Source organism: Sesamum indicum, linkage group LG2 (assembly GCF_000512975.1).
Source record: "Sesamum indicum cultivar Zhongzhi No. 13 linkage group LG2, S_indicum_v1.0, whole genome shotgun sequence".
NCBI lineage: Eukaryota > Viridiplantae > Streptophyta > Magnoliopsida > Lamiales > Pedaliaceae > Sesamum > Sesamum indicum.
This window is the reverse complement of record NC_026146.1, coordinates 4,627,631-4,653,469: the sequence shown is the minus strand read 5'-3', so window position 1 is coordinate 4,653,469 and position 25,839 is coordinate 4,627,631. Positions and strand designations below refer to the sequence as shown.

Below are 25,839 nucleotides of genomic sequence, written 5' to 3'. Positions count from 1 at the left end.
AAAACGTCGGAGTGTTGCAACCCGGTTTCATCTGAAAATGGGGAGAATATGGGTTTCAGGAGTGGGTCGGGTGATCCAAATGAAATGGGTTGGGTCAGTCAATTGGGCTTCTTATCTCAGTTGTGTTGGATTTTCAGGAAACTCTACCTTGATCAACTGCAACATTTCATCAGGAATAAACATACACACACATGACACATATGTCCAAGCCAATATCAAAATTAATCAATTTTCAATCAAGGGTTTAATTGTATTTTTATATCTCTTTAACCTTTTAGTCATTTGTAATTTGTTAGGTTGTAAAATAGTCTTTCACCTTTCGACCAGTTTTATCATAAAATCATGAAATTATAAAAAGGTAAATTAAGGATCATTTTACAAATTAAATGACCAAAATACTGCTAAATAACTGTAATTATAGTACCAAAAATATACTTAAGCCTGAAATCGAATCCCTCTCTTGTGATTCCCTAATAAATTAAAGTAACATGCAAAATTTTAAGTGTTGTAAACAAATAAATCGGAAACACACAAAATTTAACATCTCCACATGATCTTTGTAGGAGTAGATACAAAAGAAAATCTTCCCAAAAATTGTAAGCTACATCACAAACATTCAAGCCCTACATCCATCTCCACCCTACAAATTTCAGGAGGGATTCTAAATTCAACAAAGATCTTAATTAGCTATACGTAGAAAACCAAACATCCTCACCTATCATCAACTAATCTAACTTACAGAGGGGAACTACATTAACTAGACCAACATGCATACATCCATGCAAACACACAACACTACACAACCCTAAATTCGAACGTTGCCGACCTAATATTCCCCAATTTAACATTGTAACTATATATGTAAATTGAAGATAGAAAAAGAAGCGAATAATATACCAATCATCAAGAAGAGATTCCGACACCAAGAAAATCTATGAAGGGAACATTCTTCTTTTCTTCAAGCTGCTGCTGATTGACACTCGTCCTGGTCTTGCCAAAGGGGAGTGAATTTTCTCCAATACTTGAAAAATCTCTGTTAATTTTCGACCCATAGTCCAAACAACTAAAGGTATTTGAAAGGGTCCTCTTGTTATTGAGGGCTGAAACGGAATCCTCATTGGGACTGAATATTGAAAAGTTGGTCTGATGGTTTGAACCGATGGATGCAGAACTAGGCGACTTGTAACTTTTTGTTCCGAATAAATCAGGAGATAAATTATTAGGCCAGGGTGTGTACGAACCAGAGAAGGAGGACATAGAGAAGATTTTGTCTTTGCTTTGGCTGTGTAAGTCCAAAATCCCACCATTCTCAAAGCTGATCTTCGAGCCAAACGGATCATGATCCTCTTGCAATCTTGAATTTTTTCGACGGAAAATGTAAGTAGTGGGAGATTTGGAGTGAGGGAGAGCAACATTATAATTATCTTGATCAAGGGTGGTTCTCTTGCTGCCACAAAGCTTGGATTTTTCTCTTTGCTTTCTGGCCATGATCACATGCCAATGGTTCTTGACTGCGTTATCAGTTCTACCAGGGAAAAGCCTGGAAATCAGTGCCCATTTATTGCCATGGATTCTGTGAGCTGCAAGCAGCCTTTCTTCCTCTTCTTCTGAGAATGGCCTCCTGTTTATTCTTGGATCCAGTTGATTAAACCATCTCAATCTGCAACTTTTACCTGCATATATATATATATATATATATTAATTTATTATATGTAATTATTTAAGAGGACAAAATTATTAAATTCTTGAACTGTTAATTATTAATTAACTATTTTATTTAAAAACAAGGAATATATATATATATATATATATATATATATATTCTTCAAATTCATAAACTAGCAGCTAGTTGATCAGAGGGAGGCTTAAATTTAGGTCAACAGCTCTTCACAAATTATCCTTAAACATCTGCCAACTTTGTTTGCGTTTTGAGAAAACCATGTGAAAGGTGCAAGAAATATATGAAACCCTAATTTTGGGAACAAAGGCACACATTGATCGAAACGACAACTTAAACATAACTAGGGTTATATATACAATTATGCTCCACACAACACAGACAACTGCATGTTTACCTGATCTTCCTTGAAGCTTTTCAGCAATAGAATTCCAGTTCTGAGGGCCATATTGCTGGACGAGCTGCCGGAGCTTTTCATCTTCAGCTGGTCTCCAGTGCCCTCGAGGACAAGTTCTTGGATCGTCGTTTGAGCCCCCACACGTAGTTTGATCATCCATGGCCGGAATTACTAGTTATAATAACTGGAAAATTTTCAAAGTTATATATTCTATGAAGATGAGTAGGTGAATAACTAGCTACCATATCATCCTAATTAATCAAGATTGATGGAAAGGAGAAATGGATATATACACACAGAAAATTGTTGCTTACGTTTTGCACCACAAAATGGACTTTTATAAGACTTGTTTGTCTTGCTAATTAATGGCCCATCAACAGTAAAAAGTTGTTTACTTTGTGTAAAAATGACTTCTCATGAATGTCAATAAATTACCTTATACCATAGCAGATATATATATATATTAGGAAAACTCTAATTTAGATTAAGTTTGACTGAACCTGAAATAATTATATAACAGATACAATACACTTGATGCGTGATTGATTTTACAATTGATGAAAGATGACCAATTACATGCCAAATATATTACGCTTGGTTTGATCCGATTGAATTTATTAATTTAGGTAAGAATTTTTCAAATATACTACTATCAAATTAGGTAACTAGTAAACAGGATTGAGGAGCATTCATTGAACAAACACACTTATATAAACATATATATATATATACATATATAATATGCGAATACTCTCGTAGATCACCGTGCATGCGAGCAAGAGTGAACAAAACTAACTTTGAGAAAAGTTGTATGCCTTTGAAATTTATTGACATGTTTACAGATATATATATAGATATGATCTAGGTTATTTTTCTAAATATCTAGTATTCTAGCTCTCATATTGTGTGAACAGAATTATATATATATAATCTCTGAAAAATATATGGCTTTTTTTCCCTGCGTATATGAATTATAAAAATTGAATTATTTCTGGGTTTATAGCTAAGTATATTAATGGAAAGGGTGGATGAACAAATGAATAGCATAAATAGGAAGAATAACATGATTGGTTGTCACAAAATTTGGACACCAAAGGGGAGAGGGGGTACATATAAATGCATTAACTTCAACACTAGAAATTAATTAGATAAGATATGATTGATTATATAAAGTGAGAAAATTAAATGCTAATCAAGAAATCACATATGAAATTAATTCACTCCGAATATGCAAAGAGAAGAAGAAACTTAAACACCCCTGCAGATTAATGTATACAATTGAATATATTACCTTTATCAATTCAACTGGGAAAATATTCAGAACCGGAATTTATGATCAGAGTGCGGCGGCCGACGAAGATCAAAAGCTTGGGGAATTAAGCGATTTTTACTTGAGACAAGCTTTGTTATATATATATATATGTTGTCAAGAATTAATGATTGTAAGCTTTTAAAGCTTAAAAGTAGAACGTCAAGTTGCTGCAGGTCAGGAATAGGACTAGGAATGAAAAGCTTGCTATTCAATTATTGTATATGGTTGGTGACCTCTCCATGTTTTTATGTTTTCTCTCTCTCTATATATATTTATATATATATATATATATATATATATTTGTGTGTGTATATATATATACTTGAAAAGTTTAACGTTATCGGATTATTTGTCACTATACGTCTTTAACAAGAAATACCACCTTATACGTATCTTGCTGCAGATTTTCATTTTTAAGAAACATGGTAAAACTGAACTGTTAATTTACCTATCAATATTAATAATTACCCTTATAATCAGAAACTACGTGTGTGTATATGTGTGTGTATATATATATGTAGTTGTTCAAAGTTTAATTAATTTATTGTTGAAAACTTGATTTGATTATGGTTAAATTAGCAGGATGATTACCAGTGTATTTACTTCTAACTAATTGGTTTAAGACAGGAACTAATGAATTCAAAATTAAGAAACTTAAGTAAAATGAAAACCTAGCTAATCACTCTTTATTTTTACATTTATTGGGTTGGTTAAGTTAATTAGGTAATTAGTGAAAATGTCTTCGCTTCGTAATTAATTAACGAGGGCTTGTGATGTATTGCCAAGGTTGTAGAGCTTAGTTTGTGAAATTAAGGTTTTATGACAATAAGATGGTGAGTTTGAAGATAGTAATACTCTACTTTAACAGTAGTTATTGATTTGATGTAGTAATTATTATAATTGTTGATTATTTAATTGGTATATATTGATTATTAATAATTATAATTCATAATGTATTTGTGACGGTGCTTCAATAGCAAAAAGAAATACAAAAATATAATGTACTAATGTACTGTTACGATAATCTCTTATATTAAATCTTGTATTAAAACTTAGATGTAAGGACTTATAAACTTTAGCGTCTTCTCTTTCTAACGACATGCAGAGATATTGTCAATTCTAACTTCATATATATATATATACATATATATATGCCTCACGATTTTATAATACTAATTTAAAATTTTTTCCTTTTCCCACCTCAAAGAAATATGTATATATAAAATTGAAGTAACGAAATTAACATTAACAAACTTATATATAATGAATATATTGTATTAATAATTTTGATGCAGATGGTAAGTCGCAAACGTAGAAAGACATACAATGTGTAATAATTGAAAACTTGATTATAAAAATGATTTCTTAACTGACTGATTATTCCATACCCCCACGAAATTTAATTAATTATTGTATTAATCCGAGGGTTTAAAGAAGGCGTTTGTCCGTTAACATCAACGTTTATTAAAACACACAAGCCATCTCCAAAATCCGAGGGTTTAAAGAAGGCGTTTGTCCGTTAACATCAACGTTTATTAAAACACACAAGCCATCTCCAACGGTGGGTGTAAAATCAATTCATCAGTCTCTGTGGTGATATGTCTAAATATTAATTTCCCATCATTGTTTATTACTCAACTCCCAATCTTCTAATCACAACTTAACCGCTTTTCACTTGTGTTTTACAGTTTAATTTTAATTAGTAAGACTAATTGTGTACCATAATCATCATTAATTTATATATGATCGCTAGACTTTGAACAATTGAATATTACTTTTCTTAGTTAAATAATTAATAATCTTTAATTAAGTATAGTGTGTACATATGTGTATACGATATTCAAATGTTTAATATATTAGCAGAAAATCTGTATAAATTGAGTAATATATTCAATCACTCAACATACACAATAACTTCCATGCAATTGACATATTTCATATATCTAAGCGTTAAATAATCTTAAATTGTTTGTAGATATAAATTATTAATTGTTAAATGTCATCCAATGAGCAGATAGTGTGTTTTTTTATAGAAAAGTTCTACCTAAAAATATTGATATTTAATTAATATGTTTTCTTTATTCAAGAATAATATAATTAATATTGATATAAATATATTTATTAAATTAATAAATTTAAAAAAAAATCGAAATTAAATTTATAATACTTTAAAAAATTTCTATATTAACTATTAGTATATGATCAATATATAATATTTAAAAAGTTACTATCTTAAAATATAATATAAAAGCATTTTTAAATATATCAACTATAACATATATATCTACCAATTTAATAAAGATTTATAAATCTTTCAAAACATATAATATATAATAATATCTTTATAATACAAATAATTATGTAAAATATATAAACTTTCACAACATAGAATATATAATAATATCTTTATAATACAAATAATTATGTAAAATATATAAACTTTAGCATTAAAAAGTAATGCATTATTTCTGAAAATATACAATATATATTTTCTGCTAACATGTTTATTAGTTTAATACAGATCTCTAAATATTTCAAAACATATATAGCATTAAAAAGAACACAATGGTTTTCAAAAAGAAGACATTTTTCCAATTACTCAACTGCATGCACATTATCAGTTTCCTTGCTCGGATGAAAATTCCAGCGGAAACTACTGAAAAATTGCGTAAAAACCCTAAATTGGACCATATTTACATCTTTTGCAAATTAATCGTAAAAAAATTGACAATGGTCTTAATGGAACAAAATGAATCGAGGACAAAATTACAGGACTAAATTTTTTTTCCCTTCAAAGAATTTAAGACACGACAGAGATTTATTATATATATTTTGAATTTTGCATAAAAATTAAAAGATACATATGAAAATATCATGATAAAATATAAAATAAGCATGTCTTATATCTAAATTCTTAACCAAGTGTGGCTAAAAAATATATGTATAACATCGATTTATTTTAAAAGTATGTAATGAAAAATTTTGAATCATCATGACCATCTCTCGAATTTTAAGTGATTTTATCCCAAAATTTTTTGTCTGGAGACGAGTAAAGTAATTTATTTTTATTAAGCCACAAACTCTTTTTATTAAAGACAATCTAATTTTTTTTGAAAACTAAAAAAAAAAAACCCTAAACGTATTGGACACATCTTCAAAACATGTCGAACAGGCATGTCCGACATCATGTTCTATTTTGTTTATATTTTATATTTATTCGCATGTCCAACACTTGTCCTTGTCCGATGCTGCATCGAGTAACTTTATGGAGTAACCGTGCATTATAGTAATGCAATAATTATAATGTTTGAAGAAGTAACAACTATATATGTTGGATGCCCTGTAGACGAATATCTAACATCAAGTTTCAGTAGCACCACAATGATCGAAGGACTTTCAGAGATATTCTAAGATTAATGGGGGGCTATTATACAAAATAAAGGTTAACACTCTAATGCTTAAATCAGTAATGATTTACTGAACAAAATGAAGGAAAAGCCCAAAATGATATGAGAATAATGGTGAAATATGATGATAAAAATGATACAATTTATGTGGATTGCAAAAAGTAGCCAATTTAGTAAAGATAAGTGTCTTTGGGAAATATCATAGTTAGGGGTACAAGATGAGCCGAGCCTGCTCGAGCTCGAGTTGCATTATTTTCGTTCTTGAACTAGCGAGCTGGCTAAGGAGCTCACACTTTATTTTATTTTTTCAAATTTGTATTTATAAATATATTTTTACATATTTAACTATGTATTCAATATTATATCAAGTTTATATTCAAATTCACTAAATATCATAGTATTAGTAATATATCTCTTATTTTAGATAATAACAAAATACGATTTTTTTTATTTATATTGTCTAAATTTTTAACTCTAAAAAAAAGCTCAAGCTTAATCTAGTAAGTTTTGATACTTTTTTTTTTATATATAAATGAACATTTAATATAATGAATATGGATTTTATTTTTATAATTTATAATCCACTAACAAAGAATGCATTATTTCAAAATTCATCATATATGAGAATTATTAGTCAATATCTTATATTTTAGTATATTGAGTAACGATTATTTTAGTACCTGAGTTTTGGTATTATTATCAAATTGATACATGAATTTTTGTAAATGATCTAATCGAAACCGAATTTCTTCATAAATATCAAATTGATATATGTATTTTTGCAAATATTTGGATTGATACGTGAATTTCTTCATAAGTATCGAATAGAAACCTACATCTATCTTAAAATATTTTGTATAAACAAATATATCATTTAATCTAAAAATAGTCCTCTCTCTCCCTCTCTCTCATTTGAATCGAAATTAGTCCTAAGTATTTATTTTTTTATCATGGTACACTCTATGACTAAATAAATATTATGGTTTAATTATTATAATAAAAGTATTAAAAATAGTAATATATAAATAGTTTGTCCCTTACTACCCCGAAAAATTAAAAATACACTGGATCGAAGCCACTAGTGTTATAAATAAAAGGGTACAAGTTTTAAATTAAAATAAATATTAATTTAAATTAATGTAAAGTTACAATATTTAGGAAAATAGTAAGAATAATAAAATTTTATTATTTAAAAAAATACACAATAATAAATAATTAGATTTAGAAGCTTTAAAGTTCACAATTTAAAACAATAAATAAAAATAAAGTCACCTTGATGAGGTATACAGTTATTAAAATATAGATATAGGAGTATATAATTTATAAAAATTAAAACTTAAGAAAAAGACCGGTAAAATTAATTTTTTTTTATTTTTTTGTCTTAATATATTTATTTTCTCAAAATTATAATATTTTAGAAATTAAATCCAAGAAATTATTTGTTGCTTAAAATGTCTTTAACCTTTATTTTTAAAAACATCACTTCCTACCCAATCTATTAAATATTAATTTTAATTATTGAATGAATATTTTTATATACTAAACTAATTTACTATTACTTATTATTCTCATTTAGATTGTTATAATATTATAGTTTATTTAATTATAGGACTATATTGTGTTATAAATAAATGGATATATATAAAAATTAAGTTAGATTAAAAGGGTAATTTTATCATGATAAAATATTCTAAATAGAGATATACATCTATTTGACTTTTATGTAAAAACTCAAGTACCAATTTGGACATTTATACAAACTCATGCATCAATTCAATATTTATGAAAAAACTCGAGTATCAATTATATCATTTGCAAAAACTCATGTATCAATTTAACAATAACACTAAAACTTGGTTACTAAAATAATTATATTTTTTAATATATTTTGATAATATTTTTATAAATAAATATTTAATATAATGGATATGAATTTTATTATGATACTTCAATACTATATATACAACAAAATGCATTTATTTTAAGGGAACAGCCTTTAAAAAAGCACCAATAACAAGCATTTCAAGTGAAAAATTACAGTATGTGCGTGTAATTGTGTTAAAAAAAGGGTGAGGTGGTGGGTGGCAGCCCCCCCCCCCTATTTCAATTAATTTTTTTAAATATATTTATTATAATTTCCTCTCAAATATTTTATAATAATTTCAATTTACTCTGTTTAAATTTTAATATATTTTAATTTACTTACAATTAAATTTAATTTTTTTTATAATTACCAATTAGTCTCTTAAATTATATATAAAATTCTATGGACGTGACATTTATTTTTAAAATTCACCAAATATTAGAATTATTAGCCAATGTCTCATATTTTAGATTTAGATGATATTAAAAAATTATTTTTTTATAATAAAAAAATAATTAACCCCAAAAATCACAGGGAAACACCAAAACACAGAGAAAGGTCTTGGGTAAGAGTTTTCCCAAATGCATTGCTTTATTTCTGGAGACATACAAAGTGTTTTCTATGAGCGGTGACTGAGCCATAATAATGTCTGCACTGCATGCATTATTCATGACGACCTCCTAATCTTGCTTGCTCCGCCACGGCATCTTGTATGAGTGAAGTCACATTAACGTAAGAAGAGCCCCCTTTCTCCACTGCCTTTTTCGCTGTTTCCCGGAGCTCTTTCGCTCGTTTTCTCATCTCATTCGCTTCTTCGCCCTCCTCCGTCAACTTCTCAATAACCCTCTTAATCTCATCCTTCTTAACCTGCACTGTCACCTCATCAGGATCTTCCAAGAATACAGGTTTTTCAACACCAAGTCTTAATCCTATCTTTGATACTTCCACAATCAACTTCTCATTGCAAAAATGGTCCGCGAAAATCGGCCATGTTATCATCGGCACGCCGGCCGCTATTGCTTCAAGCATCGAGTTCCCTCCACAGTGTGTCAAGAATGCTCCGATAGACGGATGAGGAAGTATCAGCATTTGGGGGGCCCAGCCACGGATCAAGAGGCCTCTATCCTTGATCCTTTCCTCGAATTTTTCTTCCAAAAGCCATTTTTCGGATTCTTCAGATGCATTTTTGAGAACCCAAATGAAGGGTTTATTTGAAGATTCCAACCCTAAGGCGAGCTCGATTAGTTGTAAAGTAGCCGGGATGAACTGACTGCCGAGGCAAACGTAAACAACGGAGCCTGGTTCCTTGGAATCGAGCCATTCCAGGCAGCGCTTGTTTTCAGCTACGTGGACATTGTTGCCTCTTTCAATCTTGTCTGAGTAATCTTCGTTGCATAAGGAAACAGGACCAACACCCCAGGCTCTTTTTCCTGTGTCTTTCTTGTATATTTTGACGTATTCAGATTCCAGCTCTTCAAAAGTATTGGCAAATACTGATCCAAATGCTCTTTCCTCAGCCGCTCGCATTTCATTCCAAAAATCATCCCATTCAAAATTCGGATTACTCAGAGCGCCTCTGATCTGAGCTTTGGTTAATTCAATTCTATCAGGAAAGCGAGGCATCACAAAATACTCAGTATCAGAAGTCACAGCTTCTAATTCTTTGCAGGTGTGTAGGATTTGCTTGCATAGTTGAGAAAAACAATTACTTGCATAAAATAGAGTTCTTGGAATGTTCAACTTTAGAGGAACCTTCGTGGCCCAGCTGGGAAAACACGCATCAGCAATTAAGCAGTTCGGAGAGGGCTTCAGTTGCCGGAGCGATTCTTCAACCTGATCTTTCAGCATGTCTATAGCTTTGAAGATTTTCATTACATCATCATTGGAGGTGAGCAAGTCGAAACTCTCACAACCATCAGGAAGCCCGACTTCAGAACATGGAAATTTGAGGTGGCGAACATGAATGTCGAGTCCAGTGCCGATTGCACGATCGATGACTGACTGAAACCGGGCGGCATTGACGGGGGTGGTTAAAATGGAGATGGTCACACCGCGCTTGGCTAGCAGCTTGGCAAGATCCACCATTGGAATGATATGGCCTTGGGCCAGGAATGGAAGCATGACAACATGAGGCTTTTGTTCTTGGATTCTTGGCATTTTCAATGGAAATTGAGGAATTTTTGTTGTAAGATAATGTTTTTGACGTGTATGCACTCTACTTGGTGGAGACCTCTTCTTATAAGCACAAAAAAAAGGGTTACGTAGCTCGTGGATACGGTAAAACCTTTATAAATTAATAATTTTGGGACCATGAAATTTTATTAATTTAAAGAGATATTAATTTATCGATAAATTAATATTTTATTAATTAAAAAAGAGACTTTTTAAATTCAGCAAATTTAGTACATATGTATTGAAAATAAATGAATTCATATATGTTTCATTGATTATATTCATGCATCAATCAATTCTTTGTAACTAATTAAATATATTCATGTATAATATCAATTTATTGTATACAATTAACTATTATATTTATAGACGCATGTATCAATTCATTGGAATTACTTAAATATACATATTTATATTAATTCGTTGCACTTAAATAACTATTATAACTAATTAAATATATTCATGCATGATGAATGAAACATATACTATATAAATCTCAATATGAAAATAAAATAATTCATAACACACAATCATGTCTTCTCATCTAAAAGGCATTACAAAATCATCCATGAATGATCATATGCGTAAAGCATTACAAACTTCATATTTTTACAAATTATCATAATATTTCTAATTGTAATATTTATGAATTATTAATTTAGAATTTTAATGGAACCTAATATTTATAAAGAAATTTTTTTAAAAATTATTATTTTATTATCCTATCGAATTTGATAATTTTTTACAAAGGCTCAAATCAGGATCGAAATATTTTATTGTTTTAGAGAATTTATTAATTTATAAAATATTAATTTATAGAAATTTTACAATATATAATAGTCCCAATATAATGAAACCCCCTGTCAACTGGATTCCCACCCCTTCAAATGCCACGTGAAGCTCCAATGCCACGCCCTTCCCTCTGCATAACTGCTGCTTTCGATGCAGCGCGGCTGCCCGTTGCTTTGAGTTGCGGTATGTTCCCATCGCGGGCAGCATTATTAAAGAGAACACAATTGTATTAAAATAATGTTGTAATTTCATCTTTTTTACTCTTGACTTTTTGATCGGTGTTGTTTGTTTTCTATTATCTCTTGTATTATTAAGAGTGTAAACGAGTGGAATTTGAGCCGAGCTCAGCCAAGGAGCTCGATCCCGATCACCAAACAAGGCGCTCGATCTCAATCACGTGCCGAGCTCGAGTCAAGCTCACGAACAAGCCAAAAGTTTGAGCTCGAGCTCAATTTTTTTTTCTTTTTCTAAAACATCTTAAAATAAAAAAAAATATGAACTATTTTACAATTTGCAATATATTATATTTTCACTATCTAAATAAGAACTAGGAAGAAAGCATTCACAACAAGTCCAAAAAAAGCAATACAATGAAAATAAATATTTTGACAGCCACAAAAAATCATTTGTTCCAATCATTTAATGAGAAATACCAAAAATAAAATTAGAATATGAAATACTAACTAATAACTTTGCTATATAACAATAAAATCCATATGCATTATAATTTAATATTAGACTTGTTTTTAGATAATATAGATCAAAAAATATAATAATTTAATTAAATATATTAATATTTTTATGACGAGTCGTGATTAGAAATTATGACTTGAATTAAATTTTTTTTTTTTAAAAAAATGCCCATGTCGTTCACGATATCATGTCGTGATTTGTAATACGACATGAAGTGATGATGATCCAAGTCGTTTATTGTATTCACGACTTGGGTCATCTTTTTTTTTTGTTTAATTAATTAATTAAGTTTGTTTAATTAATTTTTTTATAAATTAATTATATAAAATTAATTTTTAACAAACATATTAAAGTTTAAAAAATTATAATATTAAAATTATATTAATTTAAAAATTACAATTAAGTGTACAAATGTAATAGTATATATTTTTTTTGTAAAATTATTAAAAATACAATGAAGTATACAATTTCAAATGTAAAAAATGTCCACCCGATTCCACAATTGCGTCTGTGGCATGTGATTCTTAGTATTCATGAGATTTGCTTTCGTCTAATAAATAATTCGATCAATTAGCCAAAATTCATCAAATTTGTCGATATTAACAAATTGTTTTAATAAAAATATATATTTACCCCCAATTGACTTATACGATTTAATAAACATATACTATGGGACAAATTTTCTATATGAAAATATGGGTTATTTTCAATGTACATCATCGAACATATTAATTAGACATATTGGTTTCAATTTGACAATAAAGCAATTTTTCAAACTTATAATATCATAATAGTTAGCATCCCTGCAAACAAAAGTCAAATATGAGTAGTTATTAATAGTTATTAAATGTGAGGACTGAAATTGAATTTTACATTGGGAACTAGCTAGGACAAAGAACCATATGCCCACTGATTCACCAAGAGAAAAGTCATTTATTACGGTTACGTAATTATAGTTTTTATGAATGTGGCTTAAAATCATGATAAATATATTTATTATAATTCATAACTATAGCAAAAATAATTTTCACGGTAAATGATTTAAATTTTTATTAATAATTGTTATTTTCGATGATATTAGTTGATAAATAATAAAATTATAGTTAATAATGAATTTTCTTTTAGTGCAAAATTTGAAGGGTACTTAGACCTAGGTTAGTACCACGATCAATGTTTTAAAACCTAACTCGGCTCGGACGATCGGACCGTTCGAACCATCACTCGGTCCGGTTGAAACCAAAAAAAAACAGAGAAGCCCAATTTTTTTTTTTTTTTTTCGTGAAAACTGTTTGGCCCAGTGGTTTAACTGATGAACCGTGTGACCCAATACTGGATTGATTGAACCTATCGGGTCAACAGTCAAGTGTAAATACATGATAAATCTTTAATTTTTCTTCTAAAATGTGTATTATTTTTGTTAAGTATCTTAATTTTATGTTATTTCTGAAAGAATAATAGATTATTTTTAAAAATGGGCATTATTTATGTTGAATGGGATCAAATCTGTTAAGTTTAACTATTTTATGTTATTTCTAAATATAAAATTCTGATTTCTCTTCTTAGTTTGATTTTGCTATTTCTGTTATATTATTTCTAATAATTTAATGTATCTAATTTTTTATTAAATTTAAAAATATATAATATCATTTCTTGTATTGGATCTTTATAAGTTTGTTTTTAAATTTATTTTATAATATTGTATATCTTATTGAACTATTAATGTTAAAAAAAATATTGATGTTTTTTTTTAAAAAGAAAATAAGTTGTTAATATTATTTTTAAAATATTAATAATAATTTATAATATAAAATTGACGTCAGTAAAAATAGTGACCGATAATTCACTTAATTTTTTAATTCAAGGAATGATTTGGGATTGAGCACGATTCCGAATGACTAATCTAGAAGCAAGAACCTATACTAGCCCCATCTCCTAGTTGTTTTTATTTTGCATGGGAAAATTGCATTTGGGATTCAAAACATAGACCACCATTCCCAATTACTAATCTAAGAGCAAGAACCTATATTTCAGTGTATCGTGGGTGGGCGTCATTCAAGATCTTGATTTGATAAAGAAATGTGTTGAGAGGAAATTTACGGCTACATAAAGTATGCAACTGCTTCGTGCTTAGCTGCCACTTAAAACTTGTATTTCAGCAACCCAGCAAATTGGACTTGTGTTCGTGATAATCAAACCCAACTTGGAACATAGATGTAGCAAAGAGTTACCAGGCAGCGGTTTGGTAAAGAGATCAGCAAGTTGTTGTTGTGAAACTAAATATATAGGTTGAATAAGGCATTCTTTATATTTATTCCTCACGATATGACAGTCAATTTCTAAATATTTGGTCCTTTTATGAAACACTGGATTCTCTATTATATATAGTGTTGCTGTCTTATTGTCACAGAAAAAGGGCATAGGAGTAGCCACTTCAATCTCCAAATCCTTGAGTAGATTGTTCACCCAAGTGATTTCACTGACTGTTGCTGTCGGATCTGGATACAATTGTTTGCTTCTTGGTTTTTTAAGAAATTGGACTCATTCCAGTAAAAAATAATACTCTGTTAATGATCTCCTTGTAATTTGACATGCTGCCCAATCTGCATCAGAATAAGTTCTCAATTTGAAATCATTATTTGCAGGGAAATACAAACCTGAGAAAGGGCGGGCCTTCAGATATCTAACCAAATGTACAGCTGCATCCCAGTGTTCTTGGTATGGATGTTGTACAAATTGACTCAATTGTTGTATTTCATAACAAATGTCAAGCCTTGTGAACCCCAAATATAATAACCTGCCAATTAATCTTCTATATGTAGAAGGGCCTTGAAGAGCCCCTCCTGGTTCAGAAGAGAACTTCAGCCCTGCTAGAAGTGACCATTGATTTTCCTTTGTGCAGCCCAACATCTCTAATTATATCAAGTGCATACTTGTTTTGTGTCACAATCAAGCCTTGTGGTGACCTAGCTAACTCAAAACCTAGGAAATATTTAGTTGCTCCTAGATCTTTAATAGTGAATAGATAATTCAAATACCTTTTAACTTCTTGTATACACTCATCTTTAGCTGCAGCAACCAATATGTCATCCACATAAACAAGGAGTGCAATGAAATGTAAACCAGTACCTTTGGTGAAAAGACAATAATCATACCTTGAATAAGTGAAACCCAAAGCTTTGATCTTTTCTGTGAACTCCTGATTTCACAGTCTTGAAGCTTGCTTCAAATCGTAAAGTGACTTCTTGAGTTACATACCATTCCACTAGGAACTTTGTAGCCTTCTAAGGTTCCATGTAAATGATCTCATTAAGTTTCATGTAAGAAGACATTATTTATATCTAAGTGATGTAAAATCCGGTCTCTTGCTGCTGCAACTACCAAAAAAAACCTTACTGTGACTGTCTTAGCTGCAGGAGCAAAGCAGCCATTATAATCAATCCCTTCCACTTGACCGAACCCCTTCGCCACAAGCCTTGCTTTGCATCTCTCAACTGATCCATCTGGCCTCAGTTTGACTTTGTAAATCCATCTGTAGCCTATTGTATTCTTTCCTTGAGGTAGTGAGGAAACTCCCAGGTTCTGTTCTTTTCCAGTGCATTTAATTCTTGTTACATAGCATCCCTCCATTCTTGTCTTTCATGAGCTTCTTTAAAGTTCTTTGGCTCCTGCAATATGTTTAATCTTTCCACAGAACAGCTATACGTTGGAGTTAACGCAATGTTAGTAGGAGACAATCATAATGTTTGGTTTCAATTTTATTTCATCTCCAAGATGGGCCAAAACATGAACAATGTTTGCCTTGATTTGTTTTGGAAATTTTGGTGGTGTTTTGAGATGTTTTGAAACAGTGTCTCATTTGTTTTTTGTCAAAATAAGTCTACACTAATTATAGGCCCTACAACTAAAAAAATTATATACATACTCATACATATATATAAATATATATAAAAGAGACATGATTTGACAATAAATAGTAGTTTTTGTCTCCTACTAAACAACATCAAACATACCATACTTATTTTATATTATCTCCAAAAACAAATCCAAACAAACACACTATCTCTAATACATACTTGTTTATCTTTGTTTTTCTCTCTCTATCTCCATAAAACACATGAAAACAAGTTAAAAATAAAATCAAACATAGCGAATATGTTTTCAGTAGTGCTGCAAACAAAATCATCCATCCAGGCTGGCCTGGTGACCTATCTAGTTGATCTTCCAGGTAAAATGGGTTGTTTGTGTGGGGTATTGGTCTGATCAAGGTCCTGCAATATTTTGGTTTCTTCATTTTCATTAACCATATGCAGTGGGCATGAAGTGTCTTCAGACTCCATATGATGAAAATATAAATTTTCTTCATGAAAGGTCATATCTCTGGCAATGTGTATTATATTTGATTCTAAATTGATGACTTTATATAATTTTCTCCCATGTGCATATCCTAAGAAGACACACTTCATGGCTCTAGGTTCAAACTTTTCTTTATGTGGCAAAGTAAAGGCATCTAAAGATTTTAAAGAGTTCATAGCTAGGTACAATTTTATATAACATTTCATAAGGTGTTTTCGAATTTAATGTAAATTTGAATGCGTTCAGAGGAAAATTACTGAGATGAAGTACAGCTCGGGCCCCTTTTAAAGGGGAAGGATTACACAACTAATTAAACTAACCAAAACTAATTAAATTTAACTAAATAACCTACTCAATAAAACTTAAAAAAAAAAGACAACGGCTACATAACAACGCGTTTTTGAGAAAACGCGTTTTTGGAGAAAAGAAAAAAAAGAAACTGGTGCAAGTCTGCAACTGCTTCGTGCTCAGCTGTCACTTGTATTTCAGCATAGCCCCATCTCCTAGTTCCTTTCTCTTCCTAATTATTTTGCATGGGAAAATTGCATTTTTGTCTCACATGATAAAATTTGTTGTATTTTTAATTACATTGTTTATGGGCTTTGTATGTTTGGTAGTATAAATTAAAAAAACTATTATATTTTTTGTCCAATAAAATAAAATTTGATTTTTTATTCCAAATATTATAATTTTTTAGCCTATGGGACCAAATATGCTAAATTTATAAATTGTTAAACTAAAAGTACAATATTCTCTATCGAGCGGGACCAAAAATACAATTTTTTCTATCTTGCTGCTATTGTCTTTTAAACTATACCCAAAAGTATGACAATGTACGGATATGGTTTTATATCAACTAATTGTTGTTGCATGCGGTTCACGCGAGTATATAAAAAGAATATTATGTAAGATGAAGAGAATTTATTAAAATTGTGTGAGATTAAAAAAAATATAGGGTACGTTGAGAAAGAAAACATAAATTATTGCGCATAGTGACAACAATTCCTATTATGCAGTAGACAAATCCCACACACATGGCGGGTTCAAATTCATGACTTTTATAATCATGGAGCCTCAACTTCGCCAACTGAGCTAGGCCTCATTGGCAAATTATGGGGATTTACTAAAACTATGAAAGTTTGTGAGTGAAGAAAACATGGAGAATGTGATAGAGAAACATGAAGTAGTGGTTCGAGAGAAATAATATATAATTATGTGATTATTAAAATATATTGAATTTACTATTTTGATAAAAAAAAATTAATGAAAAAGAGATAAATTAAAGAATACTCAAAAATTGATACGATAAAGGAGTTTTCTTTTATAATAGTATAAATAACTTTATAATCAAAATGATGTCGTAGCACTTTGCCATTGGAATGCTGATAAAGAGAAGCAAAATCCGATAATATTGCTATTAAATGCTCTTGAATGGAAATTTTTTTGTATAACGGAATACCAATCAAATCACAGTTCACATGAATATGGACAAAAGGAGTCGATCATTTAGTTCCTAATTGTAATACCAATTTAAGAATTTTTGTTTTTACCACATCAAAGAAATATCTATATATAAAATTTAAATAACGAACTTATAATTGACAAATTTATATATAATTGAATGCTGCAGTACGTAGTAATTTTGATGCAGATGGTAAGTCGCAAACGTAGAAAGACATACAATGTGTAATAATTGAAAACTTGATTATAAAAATGATTTCTTAACTGACTGATTATTCCATACCCCCACGAAATTTAATTAATTATTGTATTAATCCGAGGGTTTAAAGAAGGCGTTTGTCCGTTAACATCAACGTTTATTAAAACACACAAGCCATCTCCAATTGTTAATAACCATGGCAATTAATCGTAAATAAATATTATAATTCTTATAGTAATAATATTATATATATATATATGTGATCAATTGATATATATTAAGATTCAAGTGTTTAATATATTATCAAAAAATTTGTATAAACGGAGAAATATATACCGTATAGAAGAAGTGAAAAAACGAAAAAGGGTACATATAAATGTAATTTAACCCCCGATAATATATAAAATGAGTAAAACAATCCTTGTAAAAAAAAAAATAGCAAACTAATCACTCATGTATTTTTCCCTATATATATAATTAAAGAAAATGGCGAGGAGAAAACATCAAACCTTATCTCATGATGAATAGAGATTAAGGTCCAAGATTGCTTTCAATCAATGAATTCATCAAAAGTTAACTTGCATAGCTTAAGCTATATATATATGTATGTATGTATAGCAGGAGGAGCAAGCATGTTTATACATACATACATATATATAATGAGATATTCCAAATTAATTAAATGTCCTTATAGTGAAAATAATAATACACCTTTTTATGTACTTCATCTTTCCAAGATACCTACTACCCATATATATATATATATATATATATAATCAATCAATTAATATTAGCATCACATCAACAAAGGCTCATACATAATTAACCATCAACGACCAAACTTCATTTGACTAATCCATTCAATTAACCCTCCACCAATTTTACATTAATGGAATAATGGATTTAATGCATTTCATTCCCTATAAAATTCCTCCTGTTATAACAATTTACTATAATAATAATGATCAAGATTTTATTTGTATTAATTTATTATTTATTTCTTAACCTATTTATTTGCAAATAATTAACTATATATGATTTCACATATCAAGGATGCATTTTCCTCTAAAATTAGAGGAATGTATTTTTTTATAAATTATTGTTTTCAATTATGAAATTGAAATCGAAAGTCGTAAAATGAAAAATGCAATGTTGAATAAAAATATTTATGATACGGTCATATACGTATTTACGTATATATACATATTGATCTTGGGCTTAATTAATTAATTATGTTATATATACACATAGATGGTATAAAGAGAATCACATGCAAAGTTGGTGGAAATTGATACTTGTTACTTGGGTCAAAGGCAATGAAGTGCCCTAGCATCGCAGCCACTTTAATTATTATTTCAAAACCAAAACGGTGGCGTGTCGTCCAACAAAAAAATAAACATTAAAAAATCCAAATGAAGTAACCCGTAAGAATGTATGTGTGTGGATGGATTAGACATTTCTTGCTGAAATTCAGTTAATACCAACCCACAATTTCTATCTGTACTAAATCAATATGTCCAAGTACAGTTAGTTGGCATTTTTGTGTCTATCATTTCGAGAGATTGCCTCTCCTTTTCGGTTTCATTTCTCAATTTTAAGGTGAAGTGATCAGACTGTGACACTTTAGCAAACTTTTTAATAATAATTGTGATCATCATATCATGTTATACATTCATTCTTCATTTTATATTAATTAAAAAGAGAAGAGGGACTTTTCAGACAACACCTCAGACTTAACTTCTGCCCCATTGGTTATAGTTAGTTTAAGTTGGCAAGTAATAATCATGTCAGAATGTGGAAATTCAAAGACCATTCCGATTTTATTTTCTTTAGATAATGACAACTTCGTATATATATTTGGTATATTTCATGTTAGCCATTAATAATCGAGTTCAAACGAACTTAAATTATTAGATCAAATATGAGTCGAGCCTCCAACAATCTGATATTTTTAAGTGAATTTTACTATTTTTGTACTGATCTAACCGAGCTCGGACTGAGCTCAAAAGTTCACTGAACATAAGATTTTGTTTAAGTTTGATTTATTAAATTCAATAAATCAAGTTTAAACAAGCTTTTATTGACCGATTCAATTTTACGAGTATTGAATAATTTGATTCTTTATTTTTCAGCTCTAACTCACGAGACTAATTCTCCAAAACCACGTAAATATTGTATTTTGCAAATATTTTTTTTTTCATACTTCCTATATACGTTCACAATCTTACTAAAATCAATTCCCAACTAAAAATAAAATCAAATTTTAAGTGGATCAGTCCCAATTTAATGGTTAAAGTTGAGATGCGTAATTTCATAAGTAATGATTTGTAATTTGATAGTTATTAAATGAAGTGTTAATAATTTTCAAATTATATATTAGAGGAAGTTGGTTAATGGTAGTACGCCGCCATTATTGTAAGAGTCATCCAATTAAATAGTGGATTACTGTAACTTTTTAATTAACATATAAATATTAGTGGAAGTTGAATAGTTACTGCATCTTACCTACCCCCAATAAATTCCCCAAAGACTTATCAACAACATACCTTATATCATTTTTAACTCATTTAATATTAATTTTACTCTTTGGAAATTAGTGACAGATAAACTCATAAATCCTTATTATCTTTATGAAATAAGAGCGATTAACTACTATTAATTAAAATAAATTAATTATAATCATTTCTATCGGATTAATATCTAAGAAAGATCATTACAACAATCATACTTAATGTCAAATAAACTTAATTTATCCAACACCTATTCAGAAATAACATCCCACACATAAGGCGAACTTCAGTTGTTATGGGGCCTCAATTTCGCCAATTAAACGTAGGCCACGTAGACTCATCAATCGTTATCTTAATTTCTGGTGAATTTCTGGACCATTCCTGGGCTTGAGCGCATTTTACTAAATCACTATGATTAATAAGATTAATAGGAAGCCCATGTCCCTAAATTATGGTCTCCTTTATGCAACTTTCATGTAACATTCTATAATCTTTTTCGTAATTAAAAGGTTCAGTCGGATTAATTCCATCAGAAGTATTGTGGCATAGTTCCTCGTTCAAAATATATTGGACTATTGTCCAATTTAATCACAGTAATTTCATCAACTTATATTAGTCTTTGAAAATATTGCGTTGTAAAATCGTACAATTGTAATTAAAGAGATTAAATTTTTATTTATATATTTTATAGCCTTCATCATAATTTGGAGAAATTATTTTAAGATATAACTACATTGTCCTCTTATGATATTCGGCATAATTAAGTGGACTTCTAGTATTTATAAAATTATATCTAATACCTCTTAAAGTGGTATCGTCTAATAAATAGATGCATCTATTTATTAAAAAAAGTTATCTAATTGTAGATATTACCCAGAAAAAAATGATGAAAATTTATATTTACCCATAATTGACTTAGTAGTGATTTATTGCAAGTCAAACAAAATCTTTTCTAATTAAATTATCCTTATAAGGGTGAAGATATGTCTCTTCAGATGCATTATGATGTGAAAATATATAAGGGTAGTTTGGTTAGAAAAAAGAGTTTTTTGACCTACAATAAATTACTAATAAGTCAATCGTGGGTATAAAGTTTTATTAATTTAATGAATTTTAACTAATGGATAGCTATTTGTTATATGAAAACAATATCAAAGATATTATATGTGATTTTCAAACCATAAAGAACGTGTAATTACTCAAATTTTAGGGAAGACGATGTAATTATCCCTTATTTTAGTACCATGCTAATATGGGCTAAGATGCTTGGATAGTGAGGTAGGTTTGGGCCCAATAAAGGAATAATAGGGAAAGCCTAGATAGAATCTTTAATAGTTAGAGGCCAAGATACGCAAAAGACCAAAAAGGGGAGCCATTAACCCAACCGAGCTCCCGACTTAAGAGGATGGGAGACACGTGTCATCATCCCATGCTCCGACAGATGTAGACCGTACAATGAGGACATATATAAATACCCTCATTTATGAAGATTTCAAGTATCAAATTCCTATATTTATTACTCTTATATTTCAATCTATAGACATTCCATCTCATCTAACTTGATTGTTGCAATGCTTATATCATGATCAAGCCCGGCATCTCTGTTTCTTGGTGATGTGGTCGAGGTTTTTTTGCTAATGGATAAAATCGAGAATTTTACGCCCGGTGAAACAAAAAAGAAGGGTATTCGGGTCGGAGAGAAATGAGGCAATAAAAATTGAGGTGGATAAGCTGCTAGAAGCCAAGCACATACGCCCGATGCAATATCCAAAGTGGTTGGCTAACGTCGTCTTGGTTCCGAAGCCAAATGAAAAATGGCGCCTTTGCATCGACTTCACAAATTTGAACAAGGCGTGTCCAAAGGATCCCTTCCCCCTCCCACGCATCGACCTGTTGGTTGGCTCCACCTCCGGATGTGAAATGTTGAGTTTTCTTGACGCGTATCAAGGATACAATCAAATTCTGTTGGTCCCTGAAGATCAAGAGAAAATAAGTTTTGTCACAGACCAGGGGATCTTCTGTTACAATGTTATGCCGTTCGGCCTAAAAAATGCAGGGGCAACATATCAACGGCTGGTCAACGACATGTTCAAAAATCAAATTGGTCGAAACATGGAAGTGTACATAGACGACATGCTGGTTAAAAGTGTTAAAGAACAGGATCATGTCAAGGACCTAGACGAATGCTTCCAAATCCTGAAAGCCTTTGGCATGAAGTTGAATCCTGCTAAGTGCACCTTTGGGGTGCGGGGGAGAAAATTTCTCGGATACATGATCTCCGAAAAAGGGATAGAAGCCAACCCTGAAAAAATCAGCGCTATCATGCACATGCCCCCACCCAAATCAATCAAAAAGGTACAAAAGCTTGCGGGAAAATTGGCTTCCCTGAATAGATTCATTTCGCAGTCTGCGGATAAGGGCTTTCATTTCTTCAAGATACTTCGTGGCACGGCTAAGTTTGAATGAAACAAATCTAGCTAGGAAGCATTCGACGAGCTGAAAAGGTACTTGTCTTCACCGCCTCTATTGACAAAACCAAAAACAGGAGAAATCCTCTACCTTTACTTGGCAATTTCTGTTGATGCTGTCAACTTAGTTTTGGTACGAGAGGAAAATAGAGAACACCGCCCGGTGTACTATGTTAGTAAGATGCTGTAGGGGGCCGAATCCAGGTACTCCCAAATTGAAAAATTAGCCCTCTCTTTAATCACGGCAGCCAGAAAGTTGAGACCGTATTTTCAATCGCACCAAGTGGTGGTGTTGACGAATCACCCCTTGAAACAAGTACTGTCAAGTCCAGAGCTCTCCGGAAGAATGGTCAAGTGGGCTGTAGAGTTGAGCGAATTCGGCGTCGAATTTCACCCCAGGCCAGCCATTAAAACGCGGGTGCTAGCTGACTTCATCGTAGAGTTGGCGCATGATGAAGCAAGTATTTCTACGCCTTCCTAGACTCTACACGTTGATGGATCGTCAACGATGACGGGGAGTGGGGCCGGAATAGTTCTAGAGAGCCCTGAAGGTGACAAATTCGAGTATGCTATAAAGCTGGAATACCCCTCGTCGAACAATGAAGCAGAATACAAGGCATTCTTAGCAGGAGGTGAGTTAGCTTTAGCCGCGGGCAAGGAAGATTATCATTTATAGCGACTCACAGTTGGTGGTCAACCAGATCCAAGGCTCTTTCGAGACCCGAGATGAAAAAATGGCTAAGTATTCGTCGAAAGCAAAAAATTCTACTTGAAAAGTTTGAAGAAGCCTCTGTTATCCAGGTGTCGAGGACGGAAAACGCCGTAGCTGACCAACTAGCTAAACTAGCAAGTTTGATGGCAGCCATCCGAAGCAGAAAAATCACTTTTCTCTCTTCAAAAAGAGCCGCGATAGAGTAGAAAGAGGAGATCATGTGCGCCGACCCAACACCTCCGAGCTGGAAGGAAGAGATCGTCAAATTCCTAACTAGTGGAGCTGTACCAGAGAACCAAAAGGAGGCAAAGGCCTTGAGAGGAAAAGCATCCCACTTTGTCATGATGGATGGAGAATTGTACAAACGTGGTTTCTCGCTGCCTCTCTTAAAATGCCTAACTCCCGAAGAGGAAAATTATGTCTTATGAGAGATACACGAGGGAATTTGCGGAAACCACCTCGGAGGAAAAGCCTTAGCGGGAAAAGCCCTCAGGCAGGGTTTCTTTTGGCCAACGATGCTCTCCGATGCGCATGGGTTGGTAAGGCGATGCCGGGCGTGCCAAGAACATGCAGACATTACACACCAGCCGGCAGCGCTGATGCATTCCTTGGAAAGCCCATGCTCCTTTGACCAGTGGGGTATGGACCTTGTAGGGCCATTTCCGCAAGCTACAGGGCAAAGAAAATTCTTGATCGTAGCAGTGGACTATTTTACAAAGTGGGTAGAGGCCGAACCGTTAGTGAAAATATTAGAAAAATAAGTGATCAAGTTTCTGTGGAAGAACATCATATGTCGCTTTGGCATCCCCCACGCTCTAATTTCCGACAATGGGACTCAGTTTTTGGGGAATAAACTTAAGGACTGGTGCAAGGGATTCGCGATCAAATAATTCTTCACATCGGTTAGTAATTCCCAAGCAAATGGGCAAACGGAAGTCACCAATCGGACGATCCTTCAACATTTAAAGACGCGCCTGGGAAACGCGAAGGGGGCATGGGTGGACGAGCTCCCCAGTGTCTTATGGGCATATCGAACGACATTGAGGACTCCCACGGGAGTATCCCCGTTCAACCTAACTTCCGGGACGGACGCCGTGGTGCCCGCGGAAATAGGGGAACTTAGTTGGCGAGTGAGATATTACAGCCCAGACTCCAACGAGCAAGGATTGAGGATGAACCTAGATTTTGTTGAAGAAGCCAGAGAAAAAGCCGCAATCCGAGCTGTCGTGTACAGAACTAGAATGGCTAAGGCATACAATGCAAGAGTCAAGCCAAGAAACTTTCAAGTAGGAGATCTGGTGATGCGAAAAGCCGAGGCTTCAGGCCCCATTGATAAGCTGGATCCCAAATGGGAAGGCCCCTACAAAGTTGTAGAGGTGGTGAGTGCAGGGGCTTACAAGTTGCAACAGCTCGACGGAAAAAGCATCCCTCGCACGTGAAACATCAAAAATCTCAAGAACTATTATTGTTAAGTTCTCTGAGTAGATAGTTTACTTGTTGAACATTTTGTACTAGAGGGCGAAGTTGAAGTGTAATGTTTTTGTACCTCCCCAGTGACCCCTTGTGAAACCCCTGTAGCGCATGCTCAAGTAATGAAGTTAATTTTTCCGCTGTAGTAATCTTTTCAACAAGGGGACTATGGGTGTTCGTGAGGCCTCCTTGAGGCATTACTTGCCCCGGGACCCCTAAATGAAAGTCCATCAGAGATCACCCTCCAACGATGTTATCCCCGGAAAATTTTGCCCTCCCTAAATGAAGTTGGCAGAAATCCAACTCAGGGACTCTAGCAAAACCATCCCTTAAGGCGACACCCAATCAAAA

At 31.8% G+C, this 25,839-nt stretch overlaps 3 protein-coding genes across 4 annotated transcripts; 1 reads left to right on the top strand and 2 right to left on the bottom strand.

The window, feature by feature from the left end:
• LOC105179944 (transcription factor MYB27) lies at positions 524-3,620 on the bottom strand. 2 transcript variants are annotated; one of them, XM_011103606.2, is made up of 3 exons: positions 3,367-3,620; positions 2,076-2,259; positions 524-1,673 (listed from the first exon to the last, which is right to left on the bottom strand). In XM_011103606.2, the coding sequence occupies exons 2-3, from the start codon at positions 2,233-2,235 to the stop codon at positions 904-906; spliced, it is 930 nt and encodes a 309-aa protein (XP_011101908.1). In that variant the 5' UTR covers positions 2,236-2,259; positions 3,367-3,620; the 3' UTR covers positions 524-903. The 2 variants fall into 2 exon arrangements, with proteins under 2 accessions (XP_011101908.1, XP_020554996.1); XM_020699337.1 differs by lacking the exon at positions 3,367-3,620 and having other exon boundaries at positions 2,076-2,379.
• Positions 9,322-10,848, bottom strand: LOC105155441 (UDP-glycosyltransferase 73C3-like). The gene has a single exon (XM_011071316.2). The coding sequence runs from the start codon at positions 10,813-10,815 to the stop codon at positions 9,322-9,324; it is 1,494 nt and encodes a 497-aa protein (XP_011069618.2). The 5' UTR covers positions 10,816-10,848.
• LOC105155440 lies at positions 23,815-25,457 on the top strand. The gene is made up of 2 exons (XM_011071315.1): positions 23,815-23,938; positions 24,937-25,457. The coding sequence occupies exons 1-2, from the start codon at positions 23,815-23,817 to the stop codon at positions 25,455-25,457; spliced, it is 645 nt and encodes a 214-aa protein (XP_011069617.1).